Consider the following 24,442-nt stretch of genomic DNA (forward strand, 5'->3'; position numbering starts at 1 on the left):
CAAACCTTAATTATAACATTTTTAATAGGAATGTGTAATGCTTTTTTTTTAAAGTGACTTGAATGCACACTGAACTTAGACATATTTGCACACTTTGAAGCCTCCTATAGCAGATAATTCAGCATCAGTCTTGCATCTTGTCTCCTCTCTGATCTCTCTCCAGCCTGTAAAAGTCAGTTTGATGTTAATTCTTGTATTATCTCTTGCTCTGTCCCTTTCTCTTTTTCCTTGATTCCTCGTTCATGTCATCTTGGGTTTCTTTGCAGCAAACTACAGCTGTCACATGATGCTTTGGGATGGGAAAAAAAAAAAAAAAAAACGTTATGAAGTTTCTCAGCCTCAGAATGCTGCAGGGCAACGATAGCTCCAGAAATGTGCATATTATACACTACTGTTCAAAAGTTTGGGGTCACTTTGCCATGGGATTCAATAGGGAAGTGACCCCAAACCTTTGAACAGTAGTGTACGTCAAAGTTTTTAGGTCAAAAAGGCTTGATCCCATTTCATTTTTTTTAACCCTTCCCTTAACCAACACCCCTTAAAATGAAGTGGTAAGGCAGAATGGGTGAAAACTAGGGATGCACCGATATGAAAACTTTGGCCGATACAGATATTCGATAATAATATTGTTGTTATGGCCGATAACCGATATTTACCGATGTCGATATATATATTTTGTTTTAAAATGTTTAAGATTATCAAATTCTGTACAAAGTGAAAATAAAGCAAACATTAGGGGTATTAGCTTCCCATCCTTGTTTGTGAAGTTCTGGATGGCAGTTTTTCGGGTGACATATCAAATTTGTGGTGCTGAACGAGTTGACACAGTATCCTCCTCGCATTACTTTGACTTTGCAGATATTGCATACTGCTTTTCGAGTACCTTCTTTTTACACCGTGAAAAATGACCACACAGCTGAAATTGCTTCTTGCTTCAGTTACATCCCACAATGTAGTGCTGCATTGCTGTCACATCTCCAAACATGGCTGCATGGCCAAACCTTCCAACACACGTACACAATCAGCAATTATACAAAAATAAATATCGGCTGTTAATATCGGCCCAGTTTTGCTTATCGGACCGATACCGATATATTAAAAAATGACTATGATCGGCCGATACCGATATTAATGCCGATATATCGTGCATCCCTAGTGAAAACATTCCCCTAAGAAATGAGATACCCCTACTTTACCGTTATACATCATCAAAAGTTGTTGCGAGTTGCTATGTCAGACAAAGTGACATGTATCTATGACAACCGAATGGCAACAAACTGATGCTATACAAAGATACCGTATCGTTGGGCCTGGGGTGTGGGCATCTTTCTGCATTTCTCTTCAATAAGAAGAAAAAACAAAATTTTATTAGACGTTATGTTATATTGTTATGATACAAACTCGGAGGGCTACGCTGATGGCCATTAGTGAAAAACTAGCTAACATTATCGTAAGTAAACGTTATTGATTAGCAGTTAGTGCTAAGTTAGCGATTTTTATAATAGCCCTATGAAGAAGGAAATTGTAAATAAATGGGCACAAGATGGAATGTAATTTTAAAATAATTTTTACATCCCTATTGGATTTACGTGTGGCTATAGCTCAGGAGGAAGAGCAGTTGTCTTCCAACCTGAAAGTCAGTGGCCTGATTCCAGACTTTACCTAACAACATGCTGAAGTGTCCTTAGACAAGACATTGAACCCCACATTGCTTCCCATTGTGCCTATTGGGGTATGAATGTGTGTGATAGCAAAAGCCCTTAGTGGTCAACGTGACTAGAAAAGCGCTAAAGTACAGTCGATTTACCATTTATTGATGCTGAATATGTGGTACATTTTTGGGTGTTTTGCCTTCTTTCTGTCGCCATCTTTGCCGTTGTATGCGGTGTCTGCTGGGAAATTTTTTATACCCCTTCATTTCAAGTGCAGTCCTAGGCTGTCTTTGTTTGGAGGGTTGGGTGACCCTCACCCTTTCCCTTCATCCAAAATAGAATCGAGATAGCCCTTTTCCCTAATGTGAATGCAGAAAACGGGCTACAGGTGGATTTATGCTCGCACAGTGTCTGCGTATGGTCGGTCACGGCGTAGCTGACGCTGGTGAGTTTGTGTAGGGGGTGCGCATCATTTTGGTGTCGTGTTGCAGTTTCTCTTCCTAACCTGAAGGTGGCAGCAGGGGTGGTATCGGCCAGTAAACTCACCAGGTCGGAGTTCTTCTGATGGCTGACTTCAGTTCGGTAGGAATTTTCTGTTTTAAAACAACAATGGCATCCAGTGTGGTTCAGTGTCTTTATTAGCTTGTGGTAGAGAATGAAGAACTAATTTGATCAGCCTCTCATCAACTTGATCCACTGGTTATTGTTTTTAAAAATGGTGGTTACCATACAAATTCAACAAGAAGATCCAGATATCCGGCAACACGTGATTCCATACTGACCAATCACAAGGGAGTACCTCCACATAACCGTCAGCAGGGGTGCGCGTCAGGTCTGGAAGAGGTGTACGTCGAGCCTCTGCAGACCTACGCGGCGCCTACAGCAGTGACACAAACGGACATGCCGCGCAAGTATAAATCTGCCTTCAAGGGTAGAAATGGAATTCACTTACGTAATGTTGATTTAACTGCAAGAAGTTGAATAGTTTATGTAACCTTCATCTCGATATGCAAGTGTCTCTTGTTTTAATTCAGCACGTGGTAGCAATGTGTAATTATCACCACAAGGTGGAGCCGGTGGTGAGATTCCGTACTAATTGTCCAAAGATCCTTTTGCCCGGTAAAGCTAGCATATCATGAGCCTACCATCCAAAACATCCAACAGAAGGTCCATCCACTAATCAGCAGTCAGTAGTTAGCTTTGTTACCAGATGAAGTTTGATGTTAGACATGATGCGCAAACAGCAGGCCTCACCACAACGATCATAGCTAAAGACATGCTTCCCATCAGTTTTGTTGAAAGTGAAGGTTATTTAAGATTGATGGCCTGAGTTTAAAGTCCCATCAAGAAAAACCATCAGAACAAGACTAAGGAAACGGTATACCGTAGGTGAGCTATGAGCTCAGCTAGCAAGAGTTTAAGCTAAGTTGCCTCTTCATGGGCAGGGCTTACAACAGTCGTATGTAACCATCATGTCGTTACGTACTCAGCGGGAAAATCCACAGAGCTTTCATGCAGATCAAACTCATGACAAAGCAGCATACTGCTAAAAACCTCATAAACGTGCTTCCATAGCTACCAAACACTGGAGACAAGATGGAAAATTAACAGCGTGTGTACATGATGATGCAACATAGTCTTAACCAACACCAAACACCTGTCAGGTAGGGGGTGTTGAAAGAATAGCCAAATAATCCTCTGCAATTTCAAATAGTGTTACAGATTACAACCAGACATAGATTAATCATCTTGTTAAATAAATCCCTTAAATAAATATTTGTTAATGTACACAAAGACAACACCAATGCTGAAAAGAAACGTAAAGGCAGCAGAGGACAACAGAGGACAAAAATCTACTCTGATTAACACGTTTCAGCAAGACAATTCTAAACCACGTACTGCATCCATCACAACAGCATGGATCACAGCAGAAGAGTCGGGCTGCTGAGCTGACCTGCAACATTCATGGGACAACACTCCTCTCCTAAAACTCCAGCAACTGGTGTCCTCATCTCCCAGATGTTTACAGTTGTTAAAAGAAGAGGGGATGCTACACAATGCTAAACATCACCCTGGAACTACTTTTCACAGATGTGTTACTGCCACTGATTTCAAAATAAGCTAAAATTTTTCAAGAAATAGTAAAATGTCTGTTTCGCCATCTGATAGGTGGTTTATGTTCTATTGGAAATACAATATGAGTTGATGAGATTTGCAAATCATTGCATTCTGTTTTATTTATTTTAGGTCCCAACTTTCTTTAGGAATTGTAAAATACACGTTGGCTTACTAATTAAAGTAGATGGTGTGACTTGCAAAGTAGCTATAGCACCATTTCATGTTAAAAAACTACTTGCTAAAACCTCTGGGGTAAGATAGGACACAGTAGAAGAGGTTTTTTGATCCTGTGGGCGCTGATATGAATCCCATAGCACTGATACATCCAGCATGCCACAGGCAATAATGAAATATGATGCAGGAATAAAACTGTAGTCCTCCTCGAGTGACCAGGCTTATGAAACGCAGTAACAGATATAACCTTCCTGTGGAAAGAGAAATGCACTTCCACAGAAGCCGGTGTTGCTATAAAATCATGGCACTTTTATGGCAGCGTACAGCCCTACATAAAGGAAGTCATTTCCAGCTAATAAGAGTGATCGCTGAGAAGCATTATGTCAAATTGTTCTGCCCTTGCCACTGTCCAACGTTTTTTTTTTTTTTTAACTCAAGTCTGCTGATAAGCTGCTATTTCACCTAACAAGTGTTTCACCAGTCCTCCTCCAAGACCACTTGAACATTAACAGCAAGGTATACAGATAGATCGGAAGAGAGACACTTTTGTTTCAGTCCAATGCTAGAGAGAGAGAAACAGCTACAGACTGAATGAGAATATTGTCCTTCAGATCAATGGCATCCTGGAGTGCAATAGACTGAAACATTCAGATGAGATGAAAGTGGCAGAAAGAGCAACACGCTTGAATAATAACTGTGGAGAGGATTGTTAAAGTTGGACCCGCTTTCTCAAAAACACCAGTTTGAAGGTCAGAACTGGAGCGCTGCTGCATTTCTAATGCAACAGATTTCCAAAGGCTGCTCTGCCAATAATAAGCATAGTGAGGTGATTTTAAAAGTCCATCTCCACTTCATCACCACTGCACCTTTTACACATGTTGCTGTGAGTTCATGCTGCAGCGCTAAAGAGGGAAAAATAACTTCAGGAGGTGGCTGGAGCTGCAGCAGCACTTCAAAAAGTAGCACAAGTGGGCTTATAGAAATAGCTTGTGTACCCAGCTATAAAACTTTACCTGTCTTCAACTTTGTAATAAAGGTTTCTATGACTCATAGAGGAGAAACAGCAGCTTTCCTGCTGGCAACAGTACAGCAGTGCTAAAAAACAGTACCTGCAGCACAGCAGCCAAGTCTGACAAACTAATGCGTAATAGGAACATTAGTGTACATGTGCAAAACAAAACATTGCAATGGAAATGTTTTACATTTCTTACTGTTGTGCATTAGGAAGCATTCCGCTGGCATAATGTGAACTGGTGATCATCTATAGCAACCGCTTATTTTTCTTGTCCAGTGCTGATCAGTTTTGCTTGACTGTAAAGTGAGAGGCTGGTGGACAAAAATGGAGTCGGATGGGGATTAAACTTGGTGGGATAAGCCTGGCATGACTGATCTTCATCTTCACATAAGTTCAAGATCAAAATATGGCAAAAGGGTTCTTTACTTAAAACTTATGTTCAGGTATTAATTGGGTTTAGCCAATAATGTCATTTGATTAGGATTAGAAAACAATCACATTTCAGATTGCAATACACTCTTTTTACAGTGAATCTTACCTTTATGGAGGCCATTTTTACAATTCACATGGGTTGTTCTTATGACTACTAGAGGGTGCATATTGTGCAAGCATAAGAGTATGCTGTACCAGCCTACACCAGGGCTACTTAACTCCAGTCATCAGGTGTGCTGACGCGGCGAAATATCTAAATGTCCAGCTCTGGTCCTAGAGGGCCGCAGTCCTCCAGGTTTTTAGACATTTCCTTACTCTAACACACCAATACAAAATAAATGTCTCTTCTCAACATTTGTTGTCAAGTTCTGCCCAAACATGTTGAATCCTTAATTTAATTCAGGTGTTCTGTAGAAGGAAATCTCCAAAACATGCAGGACAGCAACCCTCGAGGTCTGACTTTGGACACTCCTGATCAAAAACCTGCAGGGCAGTGACCCTCGAGGGCTAGCCTCCACTAAAAAAAAACACCCCTTGAGAATTTATTTAAATGGGAAACATTTAACTGTGTAGTCACACCATGAAAATTAGGCATTTAACATTTTTCTGATGCCTTGAAAATGTAGAAATTTGAGGGTTGTTTGACAATGTTTTGATCACGTGATAATTTTGCACAATTCATAATACAGACATGGAGTCCAGAAGGTTTTTAATATATTTATGTACATAAGAATTTAGTATAATTCGCAAAATTATTTTATTAATGTTAACATTTAATCTTCTACATTGCTTTTATTTAATGGTTTTATCCTTCTAGGTTTGCTCTGTAAAGTAATCCGAGTTGAATCAGAGTGTTTCATAAAACTTAAATGAGTAGAAAAATGTAATTTCATTTATTGTTATTACTAAAAGTATAAAAACTAAAGACAATATAAAAAGCTTAAAAGTTGTACTGAAGATGCCAACGCACAGAATTTATTTGCGTTTTGCGTGAGCTAGCTGCTGCTGGGGACTTAAGTTTATGAAAAATGTACAGTGTGTTGCAGAGTTGGTGATGAAGCGAAACAACCCTGACGACAGTACAATCATTTTTGTGGGTTTTACTCCATGGAAAGTTCTTAACAGCAGCAATTTTGGCCCACTAGTTATTCATGTTTTAAAGAAAGCACAAATACACAACCACCAGGTTGTTGGTGGGATTTTCTCTTCAATAATCTGCAGCTGAATTCAAAATCAAACCAAATATTTTGAACCTCAACCAGCTCAGCTGTTACCAGCACTCCCATTCATAATGAATTCAGGATTTACTGGCAGGCTTCATATTTCTCTGTGTGAAGCTCTGCTCATTTATTAGGATTATCTACATTCCACCAGAGATAAGAACCGAAGGCACAAAGAGGTTCACAGTCATGTTAAAGGTCTTCAAATGCAGAATGTATGATAAGCTGTTGCTAATTTGATTGTGTCTTTGATCCTTGAATAATAACCTCTGATGTCTAAAAATAAAACGATTTAATTGTTTTCATTGCTAAAATATTGACAACAGCTCCCTGATGAAATTCGAGGATGGAGCCAGGTTAGCTCTGATGGACTTCTGACACATTTCACAGCCCGTAAACGCTGCGTCTGTGTGTGCATCCTGCTGGTGAAAACCCAACCGGTATTGGACTTTTTTTCCGTTCTGCTGCTTGACTTTTTCTCGGTTTGGGGAATGTGTCCCTGCTGGGTTTTCATTTCCTCTGTCTGAAAAATAGGCACACAATCAGAGTGCTGATGCTAAAATCATTACCTAATGACTAAAGCCTTTATATGACTCCTTCCATGCTGCGATGTTCACTGTTCAAGAGCACATTTCCTATTATTGTGTGGATATGAGCATCTTGAAAAGTTTCTTTGAGGACCGTATGCAGGGCAGTGGATTGAAATGTGCAGAACGCCTTCAATCAATAAATCACATTCTGAGGACTGACATGGATTTCTTTTCCCAACATGGAAATATTCTTTTTCAGCTGAGCATGTTTCGATGAAAAACTCCAGTCAAAGCTTTACCAGGATAACAAGATGTAACAATAACTTTTTGTGCAGTGATACAACACATAAAAAAATCCCTTTTTGCTGCAGATTGCATTTCTGTAACACTCAGTAGTTTCCACAGTTATTCTCCTGTTGAAATACTTTTTCTCTGCATATGAGATCGCAGAAGATGGCAGCTGGAGTACTTTAGGAAGCCGTATGCTTGTGAAAGAAGGACACAATACTAGAATGAGGGAATCAAAATAAACTGATACACCGCCATGATTTAGGGAAAATCAATCAACACTTTTCTTAAAAAAAAGATTGATGCCATTGTTAGTTTTATTTTAAGGCTAATTTAAAGCAACATATTGGAGGAAAACACAAGTTTGATTATGATACAATAAACTGATTCAGCTGATGTTGGTCAATATCACAAATTCTGCAAAGGTACGATTTTTTTTAGATTCAGGATCCAGCGATTTAACAATCATTTCTATTCAAATCAAAAATATCTAAGTTACATTTTTATTACTGAGCCCAATCAGACATTTAAATGAAAAAATAATCTCTTCTTTTAACAAAAACAGACTGAGCCACATTCTGGATGAGCTCTTAAATGTTCACATTAAAGAACAGTGAAATAATAAGTTTCTATTTGTGGACGTTAAAGCAGGATATAGAGTAAATTTTACTGGTATTCAGAGTCTCAAACCAAATATTTTAAGAACGTAGTTATAATGACCACAGTAGTACAGTCACACATCACACTTGTGAGTATCAGCATTTTTTTCTCATTAAGAAAAGAAAGTTTGGCTGTTAGAACAAAGCTAATTGAAAGACGTCTTTTTTTTTTTTAAGTGGTTCTTATAATTGATTACTGTATCGATGTTTGATCATTATTTTTAATTTTGTTGATTTTATTGGCTTGTTCATCATTGTATTAATGTATTGATGTAGATCGATGAATCATAAAACAATGAATGTGATGGCAATTAAATTTCTACAAAAATAAATATCATAAAAAACATTTTAAAAAGAATAAAACAAAACAACAAACAATTATGAAATCAAACTAAGATTTCTGATATCATCTTGAAAGTTTCTTCGGACTGTCTGGTGTTCAGATGAATAATTACGTTAAATCCAGGACTCTGGATGAGCTTTTCTTATCAGCAGTCAATTTGTCGGGTAAATTCCCAAAGTTACCAAACATTCAGGAAAATAAGCCAAAGTATACAACAGGATGCATTTAATCACATTTAATCCCACGCGTTTCTTCTGGCCCTTTGATGTCGTATCATATTTGATACATACAGTTTCTGAGACCTTCTGCATCACTTTATGGTAAAACCTTTGTTTAAAAAAAAACTTGTTGTAAACAATCTAGTACGTATCTTCTGCCCCCTGGTGAAAACCTTGTGCACTACAATAATTGTGACATCCCACTGTAATAAACGATAAATATGCTTTTTTTTTGTGGTTATTATTTTATTTTATTTTTATTTTTATTATTTTTTTTTTTTACATTCTGTTAAAAGGGCTAAATAAAGACTTCAGATAAAAAAAAAATAATAATAATTTCCTCTATTTTTTCTTCAGTCGGGCATTAAAAGAGTAAATTGCTTTTTTATTTTCTTTTTCATTAAAATATCAAAGCAGCAACATTTCTCATTTGAAACAATTCAAAATGATCTAAACATTAGCTTCATAGCTCTTTCTGACATTACCTAAATAACGAGGAATTTCGACTGTCCGACACTTTTAGATATTTGAACAGAAGTCAAAGATGGATCTACATAAATAATAAATAAATACATGTCTCCAGACTGTCCAAATTACTTTGGGTTGTTATGTGTTCTTTCACAGTCTCCACTTTAAAATTATTTGTCCCAACAATTAAATGGTTTGCTTTCTTTTATTTACTTTTGTGTAGATGTGGCAGCCCTGGCCGTACATTATGCCTTTTCTTTGTCAAACACCAGAACTCACAACACAGAAGCTATTTTGTTTGTAAAATCCTCCTTTATTTGTCTCACTTCCTTTTTCTCCCTTACTTCTTATCTTGTAACTCACCTCATTCACACCATCCAACAATCACTACGATTTTGTTTCTCCTTCTACACGTCACTTACTATTTAAATTTTGCTCCACATTTAGCTGCACTTTGATCCGGCAGTGGCGCACAAACAACGCTACTTACACAACCAATGGATGCATGCTATCTCATGGAATAGTGTTCATGGGAAACGTAATGATAGCCCTTCCAGGACAAATAACCTTATGTAAGAAAACCTTAGTGTGGTTCAAATTATGGAGGGTTAGCAGGCGTTATTTTAGAGCCCTGTACTTCGTATTAGAAATCATCAGTGTTAAACAACCATCCGTCTTTGTTTATGTTACTGAATCTTGAACGCTGACTTCAGCATCTTAGCTGGAGTAAAAGCTTCCCTATATAAGCTGAAGCCAAACCATCTAGAGCCTTAAAATCAAGCAAAAAAAAAACTATAAAAAATCAATCCTGTAACAAACAAGCATCATTTGACCATTTTTTTTTTTTCATGTTAAAATATGTGCAGCAGAATTTTATTCCAACTGCAAACAACAACAGAGAGAATACTGATCAATACAAGAAACTGCAAAGCTGCGAGAAAGTGAAGAGATCTCTGAGACAGAGATAAGGTATCACCTGTTTTAATGGTTGAGCTGCTAATTGGACACACTGCAAAAAGACCTGTTTAAAATCACAGCAAGATCATAGTTTTAATAATCAAAGTATAACCTTCACAATGGCTAAGTTTACCTCAAGATTAGCTACTTTGAAGGGCGGAAAAAGTACATTAACAGTTAATATTATCAGCCAAACTGATAGAAAACAGTTTTTATTTTACATCACATCATTTTTAAGAAACAGGGCTGCAGAAATATCCTGCACAAACTGTTAATGTGTCATTATGACAGGATCCAAAGCTTCAGCTGCAACAATAAAACCCGGCTTAGCGAATGATCCTGATCTAAAATCAATTCATTGATAGTAGCATGTACAGTGAGGAGTTACAAGACATATTTCAGGAATATTTAACATCAATGCCTGATTTTGCTTTTCAAACTCATCCACAGCTCCTCGCAGCATGTTTTCATACATCTGTACCTTCATACATCTTTGCAGAAACAAAGCCCTGTGATGTTGACAGTATGTGGAAAAATCATTGAATTTGCCTGCTGTTCGTCTCGAAGCATAAATCAAGCCAATCCATCTCTCTCCGACCCCGCTCCCCGGTGGCTTACTTAGAGCCATGCCAGCACAGCGCTGGCTGCAGAATGAGCAGGGGTAAAAGCGTGCGAGGGCTGTCCTTAAGCTGTGCTGTCTGACGGTATAAACAGGCCTCTGCCTCCTCTCGAGAGCAAGAGGGATCAAACGGGCTTACTGGGCATGACCTGCGAGGGCCCAGACAGGGCCAAAACATGCAACGCAACACAACTGTCTTAAGGATTGCTGCACTATTGAACATAGGAAAACTAGCCGACATCACATTGCTTACGGGCCGGAACAGGACCTAGATGCACTCCTCTGAGGATAACCAGCAGACTAAAGCCTTATGAATAATTCTGAACATGCTTTCTGTTTCTCCAGCTGGATTCAAACCAGTTAGGCATGCACAAAAAATAAAGAAAAATTAGACATTTTACAATCAGACTGCTACAAAAACTGAATCCTGCTGAAAAAGAGGGGAATCCTTTGTGTTATAATCTGCAACCACCATAAAAAAAATAAAAAAAATCATCCACGCAGGGTGCAACTGGAGGCAAAGGTGAAGGAAATGACATGTTCTTTGCACATGGTTTGATTTCCTTAACTGCTTTGTGGCTGTATAGAAATGCTGAAATTGGTTTGCAACATATGCTCTCCTCGCTCTGTTTACTTCCTTCATTTAGTGTAACTGAATCACTTTATTAGTGATTATCCCCCCAAAAGCTGCAGGAATGCACAGCATCACACCTCATCATGTAATTTACTCATATAGGAGAAATGGGAATATGCAAATGGCGCTGGAGTGTTTTGCAGCGCTCAAATATGCCCCTGGGCTGCTTGTCCAATGACACAAATCATCAATTAAGATCTCAGCAGGGTTTGGTGAATAAACTAAATTGGCATTATCCCGTTCTGACAATATGTAGAGCCGCGTGGGGTGCGTCGCAACAAAGAACAAACATCTCATGAGGGTGATGATGCATTTTGAGCTGAAACTCATTCCCGGCTGAATCACCCACTGACAAAAAGGTACACAATCATTTGAATAGTGTAAAAGAAAGTAGCAGTAGGCTTTCAAAAGTGACTCAAAGCCACACCAATGTCTTTCAAAGCGTTTACTGACACAGGGGGTGGTAGTTTAGTTCCTCTTGGGATTTTACACTCAGGCACTCTGCACCTGCCGAGTGTTTCTGATGCAGGGAGCTAAAGTGGTCCAAATAGCCATTGTAATTTCTCAGGGAAGCAGATGATTAGTAAACAAATAGCTCAGACATATTCAGCTAATGTGCTCCTCGCTCTGTCAAAAAAGGCAAAACGTTGATGAAAATAAAAGTTTTATTTCCAGCATTTTACTGTTTAAAGTTCACAAATCAGTGTGAAATCTGCATGTTTGTGTGCAAATATTTGAGGGTGGATGTTTAAAGCTGACGAGGACTGAGCTGATGAGGTGACTGTAAGTGACTGGCAGAAGTACCAAAACACTGTAAACAACCTGCAAATCAAATCAGACGAGACGCAGGCTGATAACTCACATGCTGACTGCATTTTGTGTCCATCAAAAGCACGCACAACACTTACACGAGCAAAATGTGCAGTAAAGTAGTGGAAAGTGGTGAGCAGCACACAAAGAAGGCCAGTGTTCAGTCAAGGGAGGGTTCGTAGGGCAGAGCAAACATAAGAACTCGCTGAGATGCACAAACAATCAGGAATTCACCAAGATCTGATAGTATCAGACTCCCTGTGTGACATTTTAATACAGACAAATGAATACTTTTCTTTTGTTTCTTTCTTTCTTTTTGGGAATAAACACACCATTAATAAGCTTTGGGATTAAATAGGAAATAAATCCAAAGCATGCCTGCTAGAAGTTACACATATAAATCACAGGAATCAAAAAAAAGTCACCAATTCTTAAATGATCAGTCAATGCAAGAAAGCTAAATTCTCAACTGGCTGGTGGAATTTTGTAGTGTATGCAGACTGTTTATTTGGCCACATAAAACTGCTACACACACAAACTAAGTGGACTAAAAATTCTAACAGAAATTAGTTAATTTAGATAAAACGGGTGTTCATTTTAAGAGAAGTTGAATTTCTAAGGCGTTTTAAACCATCACCAACTTCCCGAGGAAACAAAAAAAAGCCCTTTTACTGACATTCAACGTTTAACTTCAGAATAAACTACATCTCACTATCAGTAAAAAACAAAATGCAACGCAGGTTGTTTTGCGCCAACACTGATTTATCGCTAATTTACACGTAAAATAGCTGCCAGCAAAGGCGTCAAAACAAAGCGGCACTTCCCGCAGATATGAGCTCATTCTGTCCGATCCTTCACTGTTTTTTTATTCCTTCATTTCCAACCTTTTACAGTAATCACCTCGCGCGCAAAACACAGCGAATGCATCCTTCATGTCTGCAACACAAACATTACCGCCATAAATTTTTGGTTTAACAAAAATCCAAACACGGAGTCGAGCGCAGGAAAAAAGAAAATACACTGCTCTTTCAGTCCCGCACAAAATGCATCTCCTTCTCTTTCCCTCTCTCTATTTTTCTCCCCCTCTTTTTACTTCCCCCTCCCTTCTCCATCTCTCTTTCTCACTCTCTCTCCCTCCCTCCCTCTCTTTCCCTCCCTCTCTCCCCCCCTCTCTGTGGCCTGGCTGGCTGTCTGACTGGATGAATAATGTCCTGCCTTTTGTAATGAAGGGGGGGAAAGGGGAAAAAAAGGACGCTGAAGTGGTAAAGCTCTGCTCCCATGCACTGACATTGAAAATGAATGACAGCTTACCTGCATGCCAATCTTCATCAGACTGACACTGGGCTGACAGCACAGCCTATACTCCTCCACACAGCCGGTGACGTCAGTCACACCAGGCCCCTCCCACCTCCATCTTCATGCCTTCCCGTATTTTTTTTTTTTTTTTTTTTTTTTTTCACCCCCCCAACACCGGGCTGCTGATGCCTTCCAGTGTCCATGGGAAATACAACAATCAAGGGAAAAGCTCTAAAAGAAAAGAAGTGTGAAAACGCAGCATGTGTGTCATGTTTGTTTTTGTTATTGTTAGTTAAAAACAAATTCATAAAAAAATAAAAATATATTTATTTAAAAAATTCAATATTTAAATTAAACATTTACAATTATTAACTACAGGTACTCAGTATATTTCAGTTTTCTTTTCCTTTCTAGTGGTAGAAATACAAACATTAAAGTTGTAGTTACAATATTCCATGTCCCCCACCCCCCTATGTAAACATGACCTGGGAGGGCTTTTTATAAGAGGTAACTGAAGTGTTAACTTTAAAATATTGGGGTTCACAAATTATGGACATCTAGTGGCCAAATTAGAGATAGCAGCCAACTCTAAGGCGGTCCACCAGTAGCACAAGTATCAAACTCTGGTCCTCAAGAGTTTTTTCTTCTGCTCCAACACACCTGACTGACATTAACGGGTCATTGCAAAGAAGTTGAGAAGAAGCTGTAGAATTAATTCGATTTTCGAGTGTTTTGGAGCAGGGAAACAACCTGGAAAATAGAGGACACAAAGAACCAGAGTTTGACACCACTGCCCTATAGAAACAAATCACAATTACAGTTCTGTGCATAAGTTGTCAACAACTCAATATATTTTATATTTTTCTTCCAAGAAGCCAGATTTTTTTTTCTATTATTTTTTTAAGTCTTGAACAACACTTCTCCAGGCTTTCTGAAGATTTGGTTCAACCTAATGCAAAAATTAGAAAAGCAATATATACTATGTACAATTTCCCTCTAGGCTAAATAAAGTACTTCTGATTTCGTTTTCTTCCTATACTGATTGAAACTTTTTTAATTCATATTTTACTTAGACATTTATAATTTAAATACTGTTGCATATTGCAAGTAATTTGAGATTACAAGATTTAGGTTTTAATAAGAAATTCCTTCTTTGTGGTGGTGGTGAGATTTAAACCAGTTTCAGTGGGAGAAAGCAGTATAAAACCTCTGAATCACAATTTAACTCCTTGTGGTTCCAGTTAAGTTTAGCTTTTACTTTCTATGTGCCCATAAAGAGATCTGAGTGCATCTTACAAGTCATGGTTTCAAAAGAAATTCTAAGAGATGCTCTCTGACATGTTTATGGTTTTTATAATAAAGGAAGAAAAAAAACAATTACTTGTAGTTAGGTCAGGTAGCTGTGCAAAACCTGGCTTTGGTTTTATCTTTTTACTCTGGATGTTCATTGGTTCTTAGTGTTTTCCGTTTTCATTCACTTTAAAAACTCGGTTCTTATTGATGTGAGTCATTATAAACTGATGTGTGGATGTTAAGAGTGTTGCCCAAAAGCAAAATGAACACTTACACAGATACCACAGTGCACATTAATTACATTATTCAAAAGGACAGGTCCAATAATACTACAAGAGCTCCAAATTTTTTAAATAAACAGTGTACCAATATCTGCTAAAACCAAATTAATGATAATAAAATAAATAAATATATACACTAAATGAACAGATCTTTTGGAATACTTGATTGAATTGTACAAGACTGTACAAGACTTTCCTGTTTTTTTTCCTGATTTTTTTTTTTTTCTTCTTTTCTTTTTAAATCACGCCTTCGGGTTTCAATCTGTCCTGCTGTATTGGTCGACAATCTTTCCGTTTTGCTCAGTTGTGGTTTCCAGGACACAGTCAGCTCTCCCGTTGTATTTTCTAATATACCTGTGCATCGCAACACTTTCCTTGTTCTGCTCTCTGAGCGCCTGTGCTTCAATCTTCCCAGTTTCTCAGACGTTCCGCTCATAAGTAACAAGTTATTTCATTGGCTGATATGCTAGCTAATCTATCCAATCACACTTCAGTTTGTGGTTACCAGGAAGCGAATGACGCTATGGGGAGAGCGTACCTTTACTTTTCCAGCCGAATCTTTTCCCAATGGGATCTTTCTAATTCTTTCCCATTTTATAGAATATAAGGCTACTTAGCATCCTCTTTTATATGCTATTGTCGGTCTTAGCATAGCCACGCTATCTTACAGTCTAGCAACAGCACCAAATTTACCCACAACGACTGGGTTAGCACCGCTAGCTACTTTTGCTAACGCTAGAAAACCTAATTAAATTAGTATCAATAATGCCAGAAACATCACTCGCAGAAAAATATTACGCTCACATCCCTTGCTGACTTTTCAGACTATCGGGTGAGCTATGTTAGAACTGCCTGACAAAAATGGCTGATACGGTCCTGCAAGTCGGTACTGGCGTTTTCGTTATCGCCCTTGTTTGGATTGTGGCTCTCGTGTTTATATCGATGCTTCTGAGAGCATCCGGATCTGCAAAGTGAGTTAAATAACCATTTTCAAACACTTCCACGTAAGCTATACACAAACATGTTAGCATTTTACCCAAGCAAAGCTCAAATCCGAGAGTAAATCCCAGTTTGAATGTCAATACCAAACATAATTAGCGAACGAACAACTTTATTTCTGCCATTAGTAAGGGATTTGGGTCATATTAGGCAATGAGGCTACCATGGATTGAGAAAAAGGTAATTTGACCCTAACATTGTCTTTTATGGAAAGGAAACTGGAGGAGCACAAAAGAAAAGCAAGAAAACTGATTTAACACCTTTGTGAGAATTTTGCAGTCATAAACATAACTTGGGTTATAGTTGGTTGATTAATGAAAATAAATTGTAATGGGTTTTATTCTTCTCTGAATTCTTAGCACAAGTGTCTTTCATGGAAAAGCAACACTTTTTTTTTACCTTTATCTGTGAAAAAGCACTTTATAAATCAACATAATTTACTTACCCAACTCACAGATACTGTGAAACAATTAAATCAATTAATTTCTGTGCAGAAATTAGTTCCTTGGACCCTGCATGTTACAGTCCTTGCTCTTGATTATTATCACATCATACAAGAAGACCTGGTGTGTGTGTTTGTGTCGGTTGCACCTTTTTATGATTAACTTGTGTGGCAAAACATTAAATAATGACAGCCTTTCTTGTGTTTTTAAAGTGATAGTTCATTATGTCATAACTTTTAGAGATTTGTGTATTTACTCAATTTTTTAACAGACCAATAATCAATCATGAGTGTTCTTGTCCTAACCTTTGAAGTGTTTGTGTCTCACAGGTTAGGAACCATTCCGGTTTTCCTCCTGGCTCTCGCCATCACTTTGACATTGGTGTTATTCCCTCGCAGCCCTGAGACACCTTCCCCTTTCAAAGAAATCGAGGTGAGCTCACACACTTACACACACATATATATGTTTACATCATTCTGTCCATGAATAGACACGTTTTCATATATCATCTAGCTAATTATATTATATTAAGAGGCAGTTGCTTTGCTGTGTACTACTGCCAAATCCATAATGGAAAATGTTCCAAATCGGACCATTTACAGCATTAAAGATACAGAGACATGTGCTATTGTTATTGGCTGTTATTCTGGCTTATTTTAAAATGAATGCGGGCCTGGAATGTTTTCAGTCTTGATGTAATGCCATTTGGGATTCATTACCACCAAATGTTTCAGGTCTGGAGAGAAAAATGAGGCTCAAGAGTCCTAAACTAAACAGCTGGTCATGTCATGGTCATCTCATGCACAATAATGACTGTAAACAAATAAATTACCAGCTCTTCCTTTCTACTATGATAAGTGACCAGTGTACATGTATGCCTATGACAGATTTGTACAGTCAAGTGAAAAAGAAAGTGCAACCTATCAGTTTTAAGGTCTTGCATACCATGAAAAAAAAAAATCTGTTCCTTACTAGGTCTTAAAATTAGGTAAAAAATAACCTTAAATACACATCATGACATATTACAATGTCAATACTGAACAAAAATAAAAAATACAGATGTAACATGTGAAAAAAACAGCTACACCCATGATTTCATAGTTCTAGTTTTAACAGCAGTAACTCACATCATCATTGTGGAGGAATTTTGGCCCACTCCTTTATATAACAATGCTTCAGTTCATTGAGGTTTGCGGCCTTCATTTAAGCACAGCTCTCTGAAGGTCCCACCACAGCATTTCAGTCAGGTTGAGGTCTGAACTTTGACTGGATCATGTCAACTCCTTGATTCTTTTCTTTTTCAGTCATTCTGTTGTAGATCAGCTGCTGTGTTTGGGGTCAATGTCCGCATGAGTCAGTGTCAACTCTCAGACAGATGGCCACACATTTATACCAAGAATACTTTGGCAAATAGAGGAATTAATAGTCCATTCATTGACTATGCTGTCCAGGTCCTGTGGCTGCAAGAAAAGCCCAAATTATCAACCCTCCACCACCGTGCTTGACAGTTGGAATGAGGGGTTTGTACCAATATGCTGCATATCAAATCACAGCATTATGATCAGACATCTCCAACTTGGTTTCTTCACTTCAAAAGACATCGTTCCAGAGAGAAAGGCTCTTCGAGAGAATAGCCTTTCTACTGCAACCCTTCCAAACAAGCCAGACTTGTTCAGCCTTTGTACCTAATTGTGCCGCCATGAACTTTAATAAGTTCAGAGTAAGAGTAGAGAGTAAGAGATATAGCTTTTGGGTTTTTATGGTTTCTCTGGACATATCACAGCCTGATCATGAGCTGAACTTGGCAGAAAGTCCACTAATGAGAAGTGGTAACTGTCTCGAATGTTTTACGCTTGTGAAAGATCACTCACACTGTAGAGTAAAAGACACCATATAACCTTTTGCAAGCTAGAGAAGCACTTATTGCTTCTAAGATCATTGCTGATGTCTTTCCTCCTTGGCATTATGTTAATACACACCTCAATCCTCCAGACCAGCAAGCTACCTAAAACCTTTGTTTTTATAGAGATGACTGTTGATTATCAAGTGCATTTGATTAGCAGCACCTGGCTGCTACTGACCCTAAATTGAAATAGTAAGGTGTACTTAGTTTTTGATGCACTGATTCTGCGTTTTAGCTTAAGTAAAAGACCTTAGAATTAAAAGAACATGTACTTATTTAGTCATCAAAATATGAATGATTAAATGATGCAGTTACATAAGAATACATCAGTATTTTCTCTATTTGCACAGATTGAGGATGGTCAAGTGTCCGGTTTGTGCTCATAAACTCCTCTAAATAAAACCTCAATTCTGCTCTATTCTCAGCCTTAATTCACAGCGCTATATGCCTGTAAATAGTGCCACTGTGTGCACTTCTGTGCATGTGCTTGTTGCAATGGCCTGTTCTGCTTTATCTTAGTCCAACAGCAACACAGAACAAACACTCCCCCATGTTGCCTCTGGGTCGTGCCAATAAGCCATCCGGATCTGCCAAGCAAGCTGCCACCCCATAGAAATAGCAGAGCAGAGCCCCATCCTGGCCAGCTCATGTTTTACTGCTATTGTGCAACGGCAGATACCAGACCAGCAATGGAGGGATGGAAAGAGGAAAATGCGGTTTTCCCAGTTTTTCCTCCAAGACGTGTAAAGTGAAGCCATACCTGCTTTAGGAAAGGATGCCACTGTTTTCAAAAGTATGGCTTTGTGTCGGGCTCTCAAGTTCTCAATGGGCATACCATTTCTCAGTTAAACCCCAAAAATTCAAATTTGCATGATTGTAAATAGAATAGAATAGAGTGGAACTTAACAAAAAGGTTTAGATTTGTGTTTTTTTCATGTTTTAATCCAGATTTACTTTTAGCAGATGTGCAACAAAACCTGAAATTTAGCTGCAAGCAAAGGGGGAAAAAAATGTGTATGAGACACATTTAATCTCTTGCTGTTAAACAAAAGTAAAATATCACAGTACCAATTAAGCCAGCCTTGGACTGGGAGGTGGGGGTGGTTTATACAACACCCCATCCCCCATCTGCTCCCACCCAGTGGCACATTAATAAAACATGGCCCACACACTTTGGGCTCCTGCTTGCTGCGTAATTGGCAAATTAAAAAGTGAGATGTGTTAAATGCATCTATAAGAGATGGCTTACATCATCCCCACCTCTCCTAGACACAGACTGGTACACACACACACCTCTACTCTCATTCCACAACAGTCCCTGTGAAATCTCTCTGTAGACAGCAGTTCGACTGCTGCTCTTCCATCATACAGGCTTAAGGGTATTTTCTCAGTTTGTATTCTTGTCTTCACGAGTGGTTCATGATGGAAATATTAACAACGGACCCAGAGTCACCCATGATGAGTTGAACAAATATTTAAACTTTTTTAAAAAACTTCATACTTCAAATGCTGGAAACAACAACATGACACAATGATCTGTTTTTAGAACTGCCCCATATTTGGCTTTTCATCTTTTAATGGACTTCCAGTACTCTGGTGTTCTGTAGCACTGTGTGGTTTATGTCCACACTGATCATCTGTCCAGATAAGGAACAACAGGATCCCAAATAAAAGGAAAATCCAGAATAGTTGTGATAGCAAACAGCGTCTCCATCAGGGGTTTTGATCAAATTATGCTGCACATTTTAAGCCAGCTACTTAACATACATTTCTCTTTTCAGGATCATTTTCAATGTGTATAGGCTTGTTTTTTCTCCAATTTCTTAAGTCTGAGAACCCATATAAAGCATGTTAGTGTTAGATTTTAAGTCTTTCTTAAAAAATGAAACTATTAACTCTTCTTGTTATTCACTACTTGATAGCAGTAAAACATGAGCTTGTCATTTACTGGGGTGGGATTATATAAGCTTTTGCTTCCACCCACTCCATTTGAACTTGGATCCATTTAATTTGAGTCAGGTATGTTGGAGCAGGGAGACCTGCTGCACTGTGGTCCTCATATGACCGAATTGTATAGCCCTGCTCTACAATCTTTCCTTTTCAACTGTTCCCCTCACATCTGTCCTCATCTCCTGCATCAAGTCACACCAGCTAACTCTATATTACTCTACACAATTCAGCTTTACCAGTACAACAAAATGATAAATAACCTAAATTTTTCAGTAAGATCAACTTTTAGGAAAACAGTTGGTGGATCTGGTTCTTTGGTAATTGTGCATTATGTAGACTAGTATGGAGCCTCTTGTCTGCAGCATCAGCATCTGTTTTAAAGCCCTCTCATGACATCTAGTGGTTAAAGCAGGAAATACTGAACTTATCAACCGTTTCCCAAGCAGACACACATAAATACTTTAGTGTGTTGTTATGACTACTGCTGCATTCACTGTTTCTTTGCCCTGCAGATAGTAGACACTTTGTTCATCGGCCGCTACGTGCTTCTGGCTGTGGTGAGCGTAGTGTTCGTGGTGACATTCTTCATCATGCTCCCCTTTCATTTCCTGGAGCCGGTGTATGCCAAGGCCTTAAGAACACACTAAGCTGCCAGCATCGAAGATGGCACCGGGATCGCAACCCTGATGGAACTAGAAAACAAGCAAGGCTGGTGTGCAGCAAGAAACTCTTTAAATGTGGGGAAACGGACCAAAGAAGGCATCTAAACAAAGGGCCAGAAAGGTCTGCATGGACTACCGTGCAGGTTGTTAAGGAAGCAACACTGCTGTAGTTGTTTCTTTGTGTTTCATATTATTAAATCCATAAATACACAATAGTTCTACTTGATGTATGTAAAGTGGAAATAAACTCTGTCAAGCAACAGAAGAGCATTGACTTTACCTTTTTTTATGAATGAATACAATGCAACTCATGTCTCTGATTTGTTTGTTACTGGCACAACCTGAGGCACATTTAACTCTGGAGTCTAACAGAAACATACTCATTAAAATACAAAGCTGGTAGGTCACCACTACCAGCTTTGATTACAAAACCCTAGTGATTAGTTTTGACAGCTGGGATGCAAGAACCATCTATTAAGGAATGGTACCCACTTACCTCTACCTACCTACTGCAATTGTTTTCTGGTTAGATTTTTTCTTTCTTTCTTTTTGGCTAAAAGGCAAACAAAAGGGAAGGCGAAAGATTGAAAACTGAAAAAGAAGAGTTGATGGACTTTACTGGGAATAATTAACAAGCTAATTAAGAAGCTGGTATTGTGGCGAACTCTAAACCCTTAATAAATCTAATGCCTTTTTTGGCTTTTTTTTCAATATAGCAATTCAATTTCAGTTCAATTCAGCATTAGTTGTAAAGCTCCAATTCACAATAATGTCAGATCAGGGGACTTTACAGACAAATCAAATTGAGCCAGTTCATTGTAATCCATCATAAGTCATACAAGCCAGTTCCTAAAAAAATAAGACAGACAGCATTTGATTATGATGGGTAGAAATGCTTTTATGAGCTATGATTTTAAAGGCTGAGCTTGCAGTTTGAGTTTAAAAACTCACAACAGTATCAGAGATAGAGGGAATACGAAATGCCGTCTAAACAGCTGACATGACATTGTCAAGTGAAAACATTTTCAGTACTACAGGCTTGTGTTTCTGAGTCAGTTAAGCTGGTACAACAATGACCTGTTCACATAGTAACTCAACACAATACAGTCATACTGTGAAGAAAATAGAGCAAAGAACAGTAAATCTGTGTCAATGGAAAAATTCTAAAACCAATGGAGTCCCCTTGATTAAAGGTGAAGTTCCTCATCTCAGGTGGGGGCCTGAGGGAGAAACATCTCAATACCTTTAAATTATTCCTTAAAAAGTCTTTTTGAGGGCCTTTGGTATGGTCTGATGAATATAATTTACATACTAATTTAGTATTATATATTCTAAATCTGCTAGTCTGGCTGCCTTTTTATAACTTTGTTGGCACATAAATGTAGCACAAAATAAGGAAATTTGTGTGTGGTTGGTTATTTTTTTCCTTTAGTAATACCAGTTGGTGATGCATAATATATTTTTGATAAGCCCGATTACTTACCTTTACAACAAGGTATACACCTGTAAGGATCGTGCTTCTGTGTAATGAGCAAAATGACTAAATGAGTGTGTAATGCTCAGAAAAAATCCCTTGCAATATTCTGCTAACTTGTAAGACATGGTGATGATACACTGTTGGCGTTATGGACTTTTTAAAGTTAAAGCTTGACACATGAAATGGGGAGGAAAGTGTGTATCAAGATAAAAAATCAACCAAAAGTGGCTACATTTAGAGAGATATTTCTTTCAGGATTACAGTTTAATTAAAAAAAAAAAAAAAAAACAAAAAAAAAAAAAACAATGAGAATACCACTTGTGAGCTTCAACTTGTTATGAATTCTTACCAGCTGAACAATTAAATTCGGTACTAACAATAATCACTCCTGCTCACAATTATCTCCTGATCTCACGAAAAAAACAGCTTGTCTCAGAATAAGTTAAAATAACAGAATACATAAACTTATATGAAAATGAGCTTCATGATCTTGCAGCATCAAAGATAAACGACTGCAGGCATGGCTGCTCTTAGCTTCAGTAGTTCTGGTTGGGTTGATCACAATAAATGGAAAGCAAGACCAAACTGAATATGAATCTTTACATGCATTACATATCCTGAGTCCCACCAAGAGGAAACCCCCAGAAAGACCCAGGACATTCTGGTGAGACATATCTTAGCTGGCCTGGGAACACTTCTGGATCTCCTGGACGAGCTGGAAGTGGTTGGAGAAAGGAAATTCCAGGCTTTCCTCCTGAGGTTGGGCCTGCGTCCCACCCTCAGATAAGTAGTAGAAAATGGATGGATGGATGTTTACATCTGCACATTACAAACCCGTATTCATATCATCGCTTTACCTCATCTTATTCCTTCCCATCTTTAAGCTTTTTAAAAATATATTTATATGTTCTCATCCACCAAATCTGACATCTTTGCGTCATCGTTTGTTCTCATTTTCTAAAATTTCCATTACATAGTGATTATACGCTATATTTTCCTAACACATTCAATAGCAGGAGGGGAAAAATAATGCAAGTTAAATTTATTTAAATATAAAAGGTAAACCTGATAGCATCAGATGAGAGAACATCATCATAATTCATAATGAAAAAACTTGAATTATCCATTAAGTGAACGTTGGGAGGATGATATTTGAAAAAGTAAATATTAATCTAAGTCAAATTTCCATTTTCCTCATGGAACAGATGCTATTATCACCCAACAATTGACTAAAGACGACGCAGGTATTGTAGTGTTTTGCAGACTGGTTTCAAATTTGCCAGCCATTGAATCGCATCCTGTTCGCTGTTGTCAGTTCTTTGACCAGCACGGCGCTACATTCACATGCTTCTGATGCCGATTCCATGGGGCCTTCATAAGCAGATGATTCCAGAGAGTAATGAGCTTTTGCAGTATAGAGCCTCAATTATAAACAGTCCCCCACTTTTCCTGTCCCTCCCACATTTATTTTAAAAGTGTGAAGCAAGAGGAGACGTGGAGTGGAATTCCAACCAGGATGATGAAAAAGAAACTAATGAATCAAAACCAATCCTATTAGTTCCGGCTCACATCTCCATACTGTGGTCCTTATTCTGCACTACAATCCACTGCATGATTTCACACAAGCTTGGGAACTTGCAGGGATTTCTGCAGGGTGGGATTCGGGGTCTAAAACCATTCAACCTGGAAGGACTTGTTACTTCTAAATGACCATGAGTGCTGCAAAAACATGATCTTTGCTTCTGCATGAAGAGGTGGGAAGAGCTGGAAAACACGTCCTTAAATTTCAAACTCTTTTCCCTCGTTTCTTGACTCAACAACAAAACCTTCCACTATTTCCTCACTGTGTCCACACTGTCAACGTCATTTTACTTGATTTATATCCCTGTTCTTACACTTTCTAGCCCAGTTTTTTAATCTTTTCCTCCAACCTTTCCTCATTTTCATTTTCGCAGCTAAACTCTGCCTGAAGGGAGTGGGAAAATGAGCAGAACAAAGCAT

General features: G+C 38.3%; 2 protein-coding genes across 2 annotated transcripts in view; one reads left to right on the plus strand and one right to left on the minus strand.

The window, feature by feature from the left end:
- pknox2 (pbx/knotted 1 homeobox 2) overlaps positions 1 to 24,442 on the minus strand; it is a 152,852-nt gene that overhangs the window by 125,676 nt on the left and 2,734 nt on the right. The window lies entirely within an intron of this gene.
- On the plus strand, positions 15,519 to 21,223 carry tmem218 (transmembrane protein 218). The gene is made up of 3 exons (XM_042007673.1): positions 15,519 to 15,978; positions 16,779 to 16,881; positions 20,815 to 21,223. Exons 1-3 carry the CDS (start codon positions 15,869 to 15,871, stop codon positions 20,947 to 20,949), a joined length of 348 nt encoding a protein of 115 aa, XP_041863607.1. The 5' UTR covers positions 15,519 to 15,868; the 3' UTR covers positions 20,950 to 21,223.

This window comes from Melanotaenia boesemani, chromosome 15 (assembly GCF_017639745.1).
Source record: "Melanotaenia boesemani isolate fMelBoe1 chromosome 15, fMelBoe1.pri, whole genome shotgun sequence".
Taxonomy (NCBI): Eukaryota; Metazoa; Chordata; class Actinopteri; order Atheriniformes; family Melanotaeniidae; genus Melanotaenia; species Melanotaenia boesemani.

Excerpts from the sequence above, each read along its gene's own strand:
- tmem218 (XM_042007673.1), top strand. The coding sequence starts at position 15,869 with ATGGCTGATACGGTCCTGCAAGTCGGTACTGGCGTTTTCGTTATCGCC. Across the intron at positions 15,979-16,778 it reads AGAGCATCCGGATCTGCAAA|GTTAGGAACCATTCCGGTTT; the intron begins GTGAGTTAAATA and ends TGTGTCTCACAG. Across the intron at positions 16,882-20,814 it reads CCCCTTTCAAAGAAATCGAG|ATAGTAGACACTTTGTTCAT; the intron begins GTGAGCTCACAC and ends TTTGCCCTGCAG.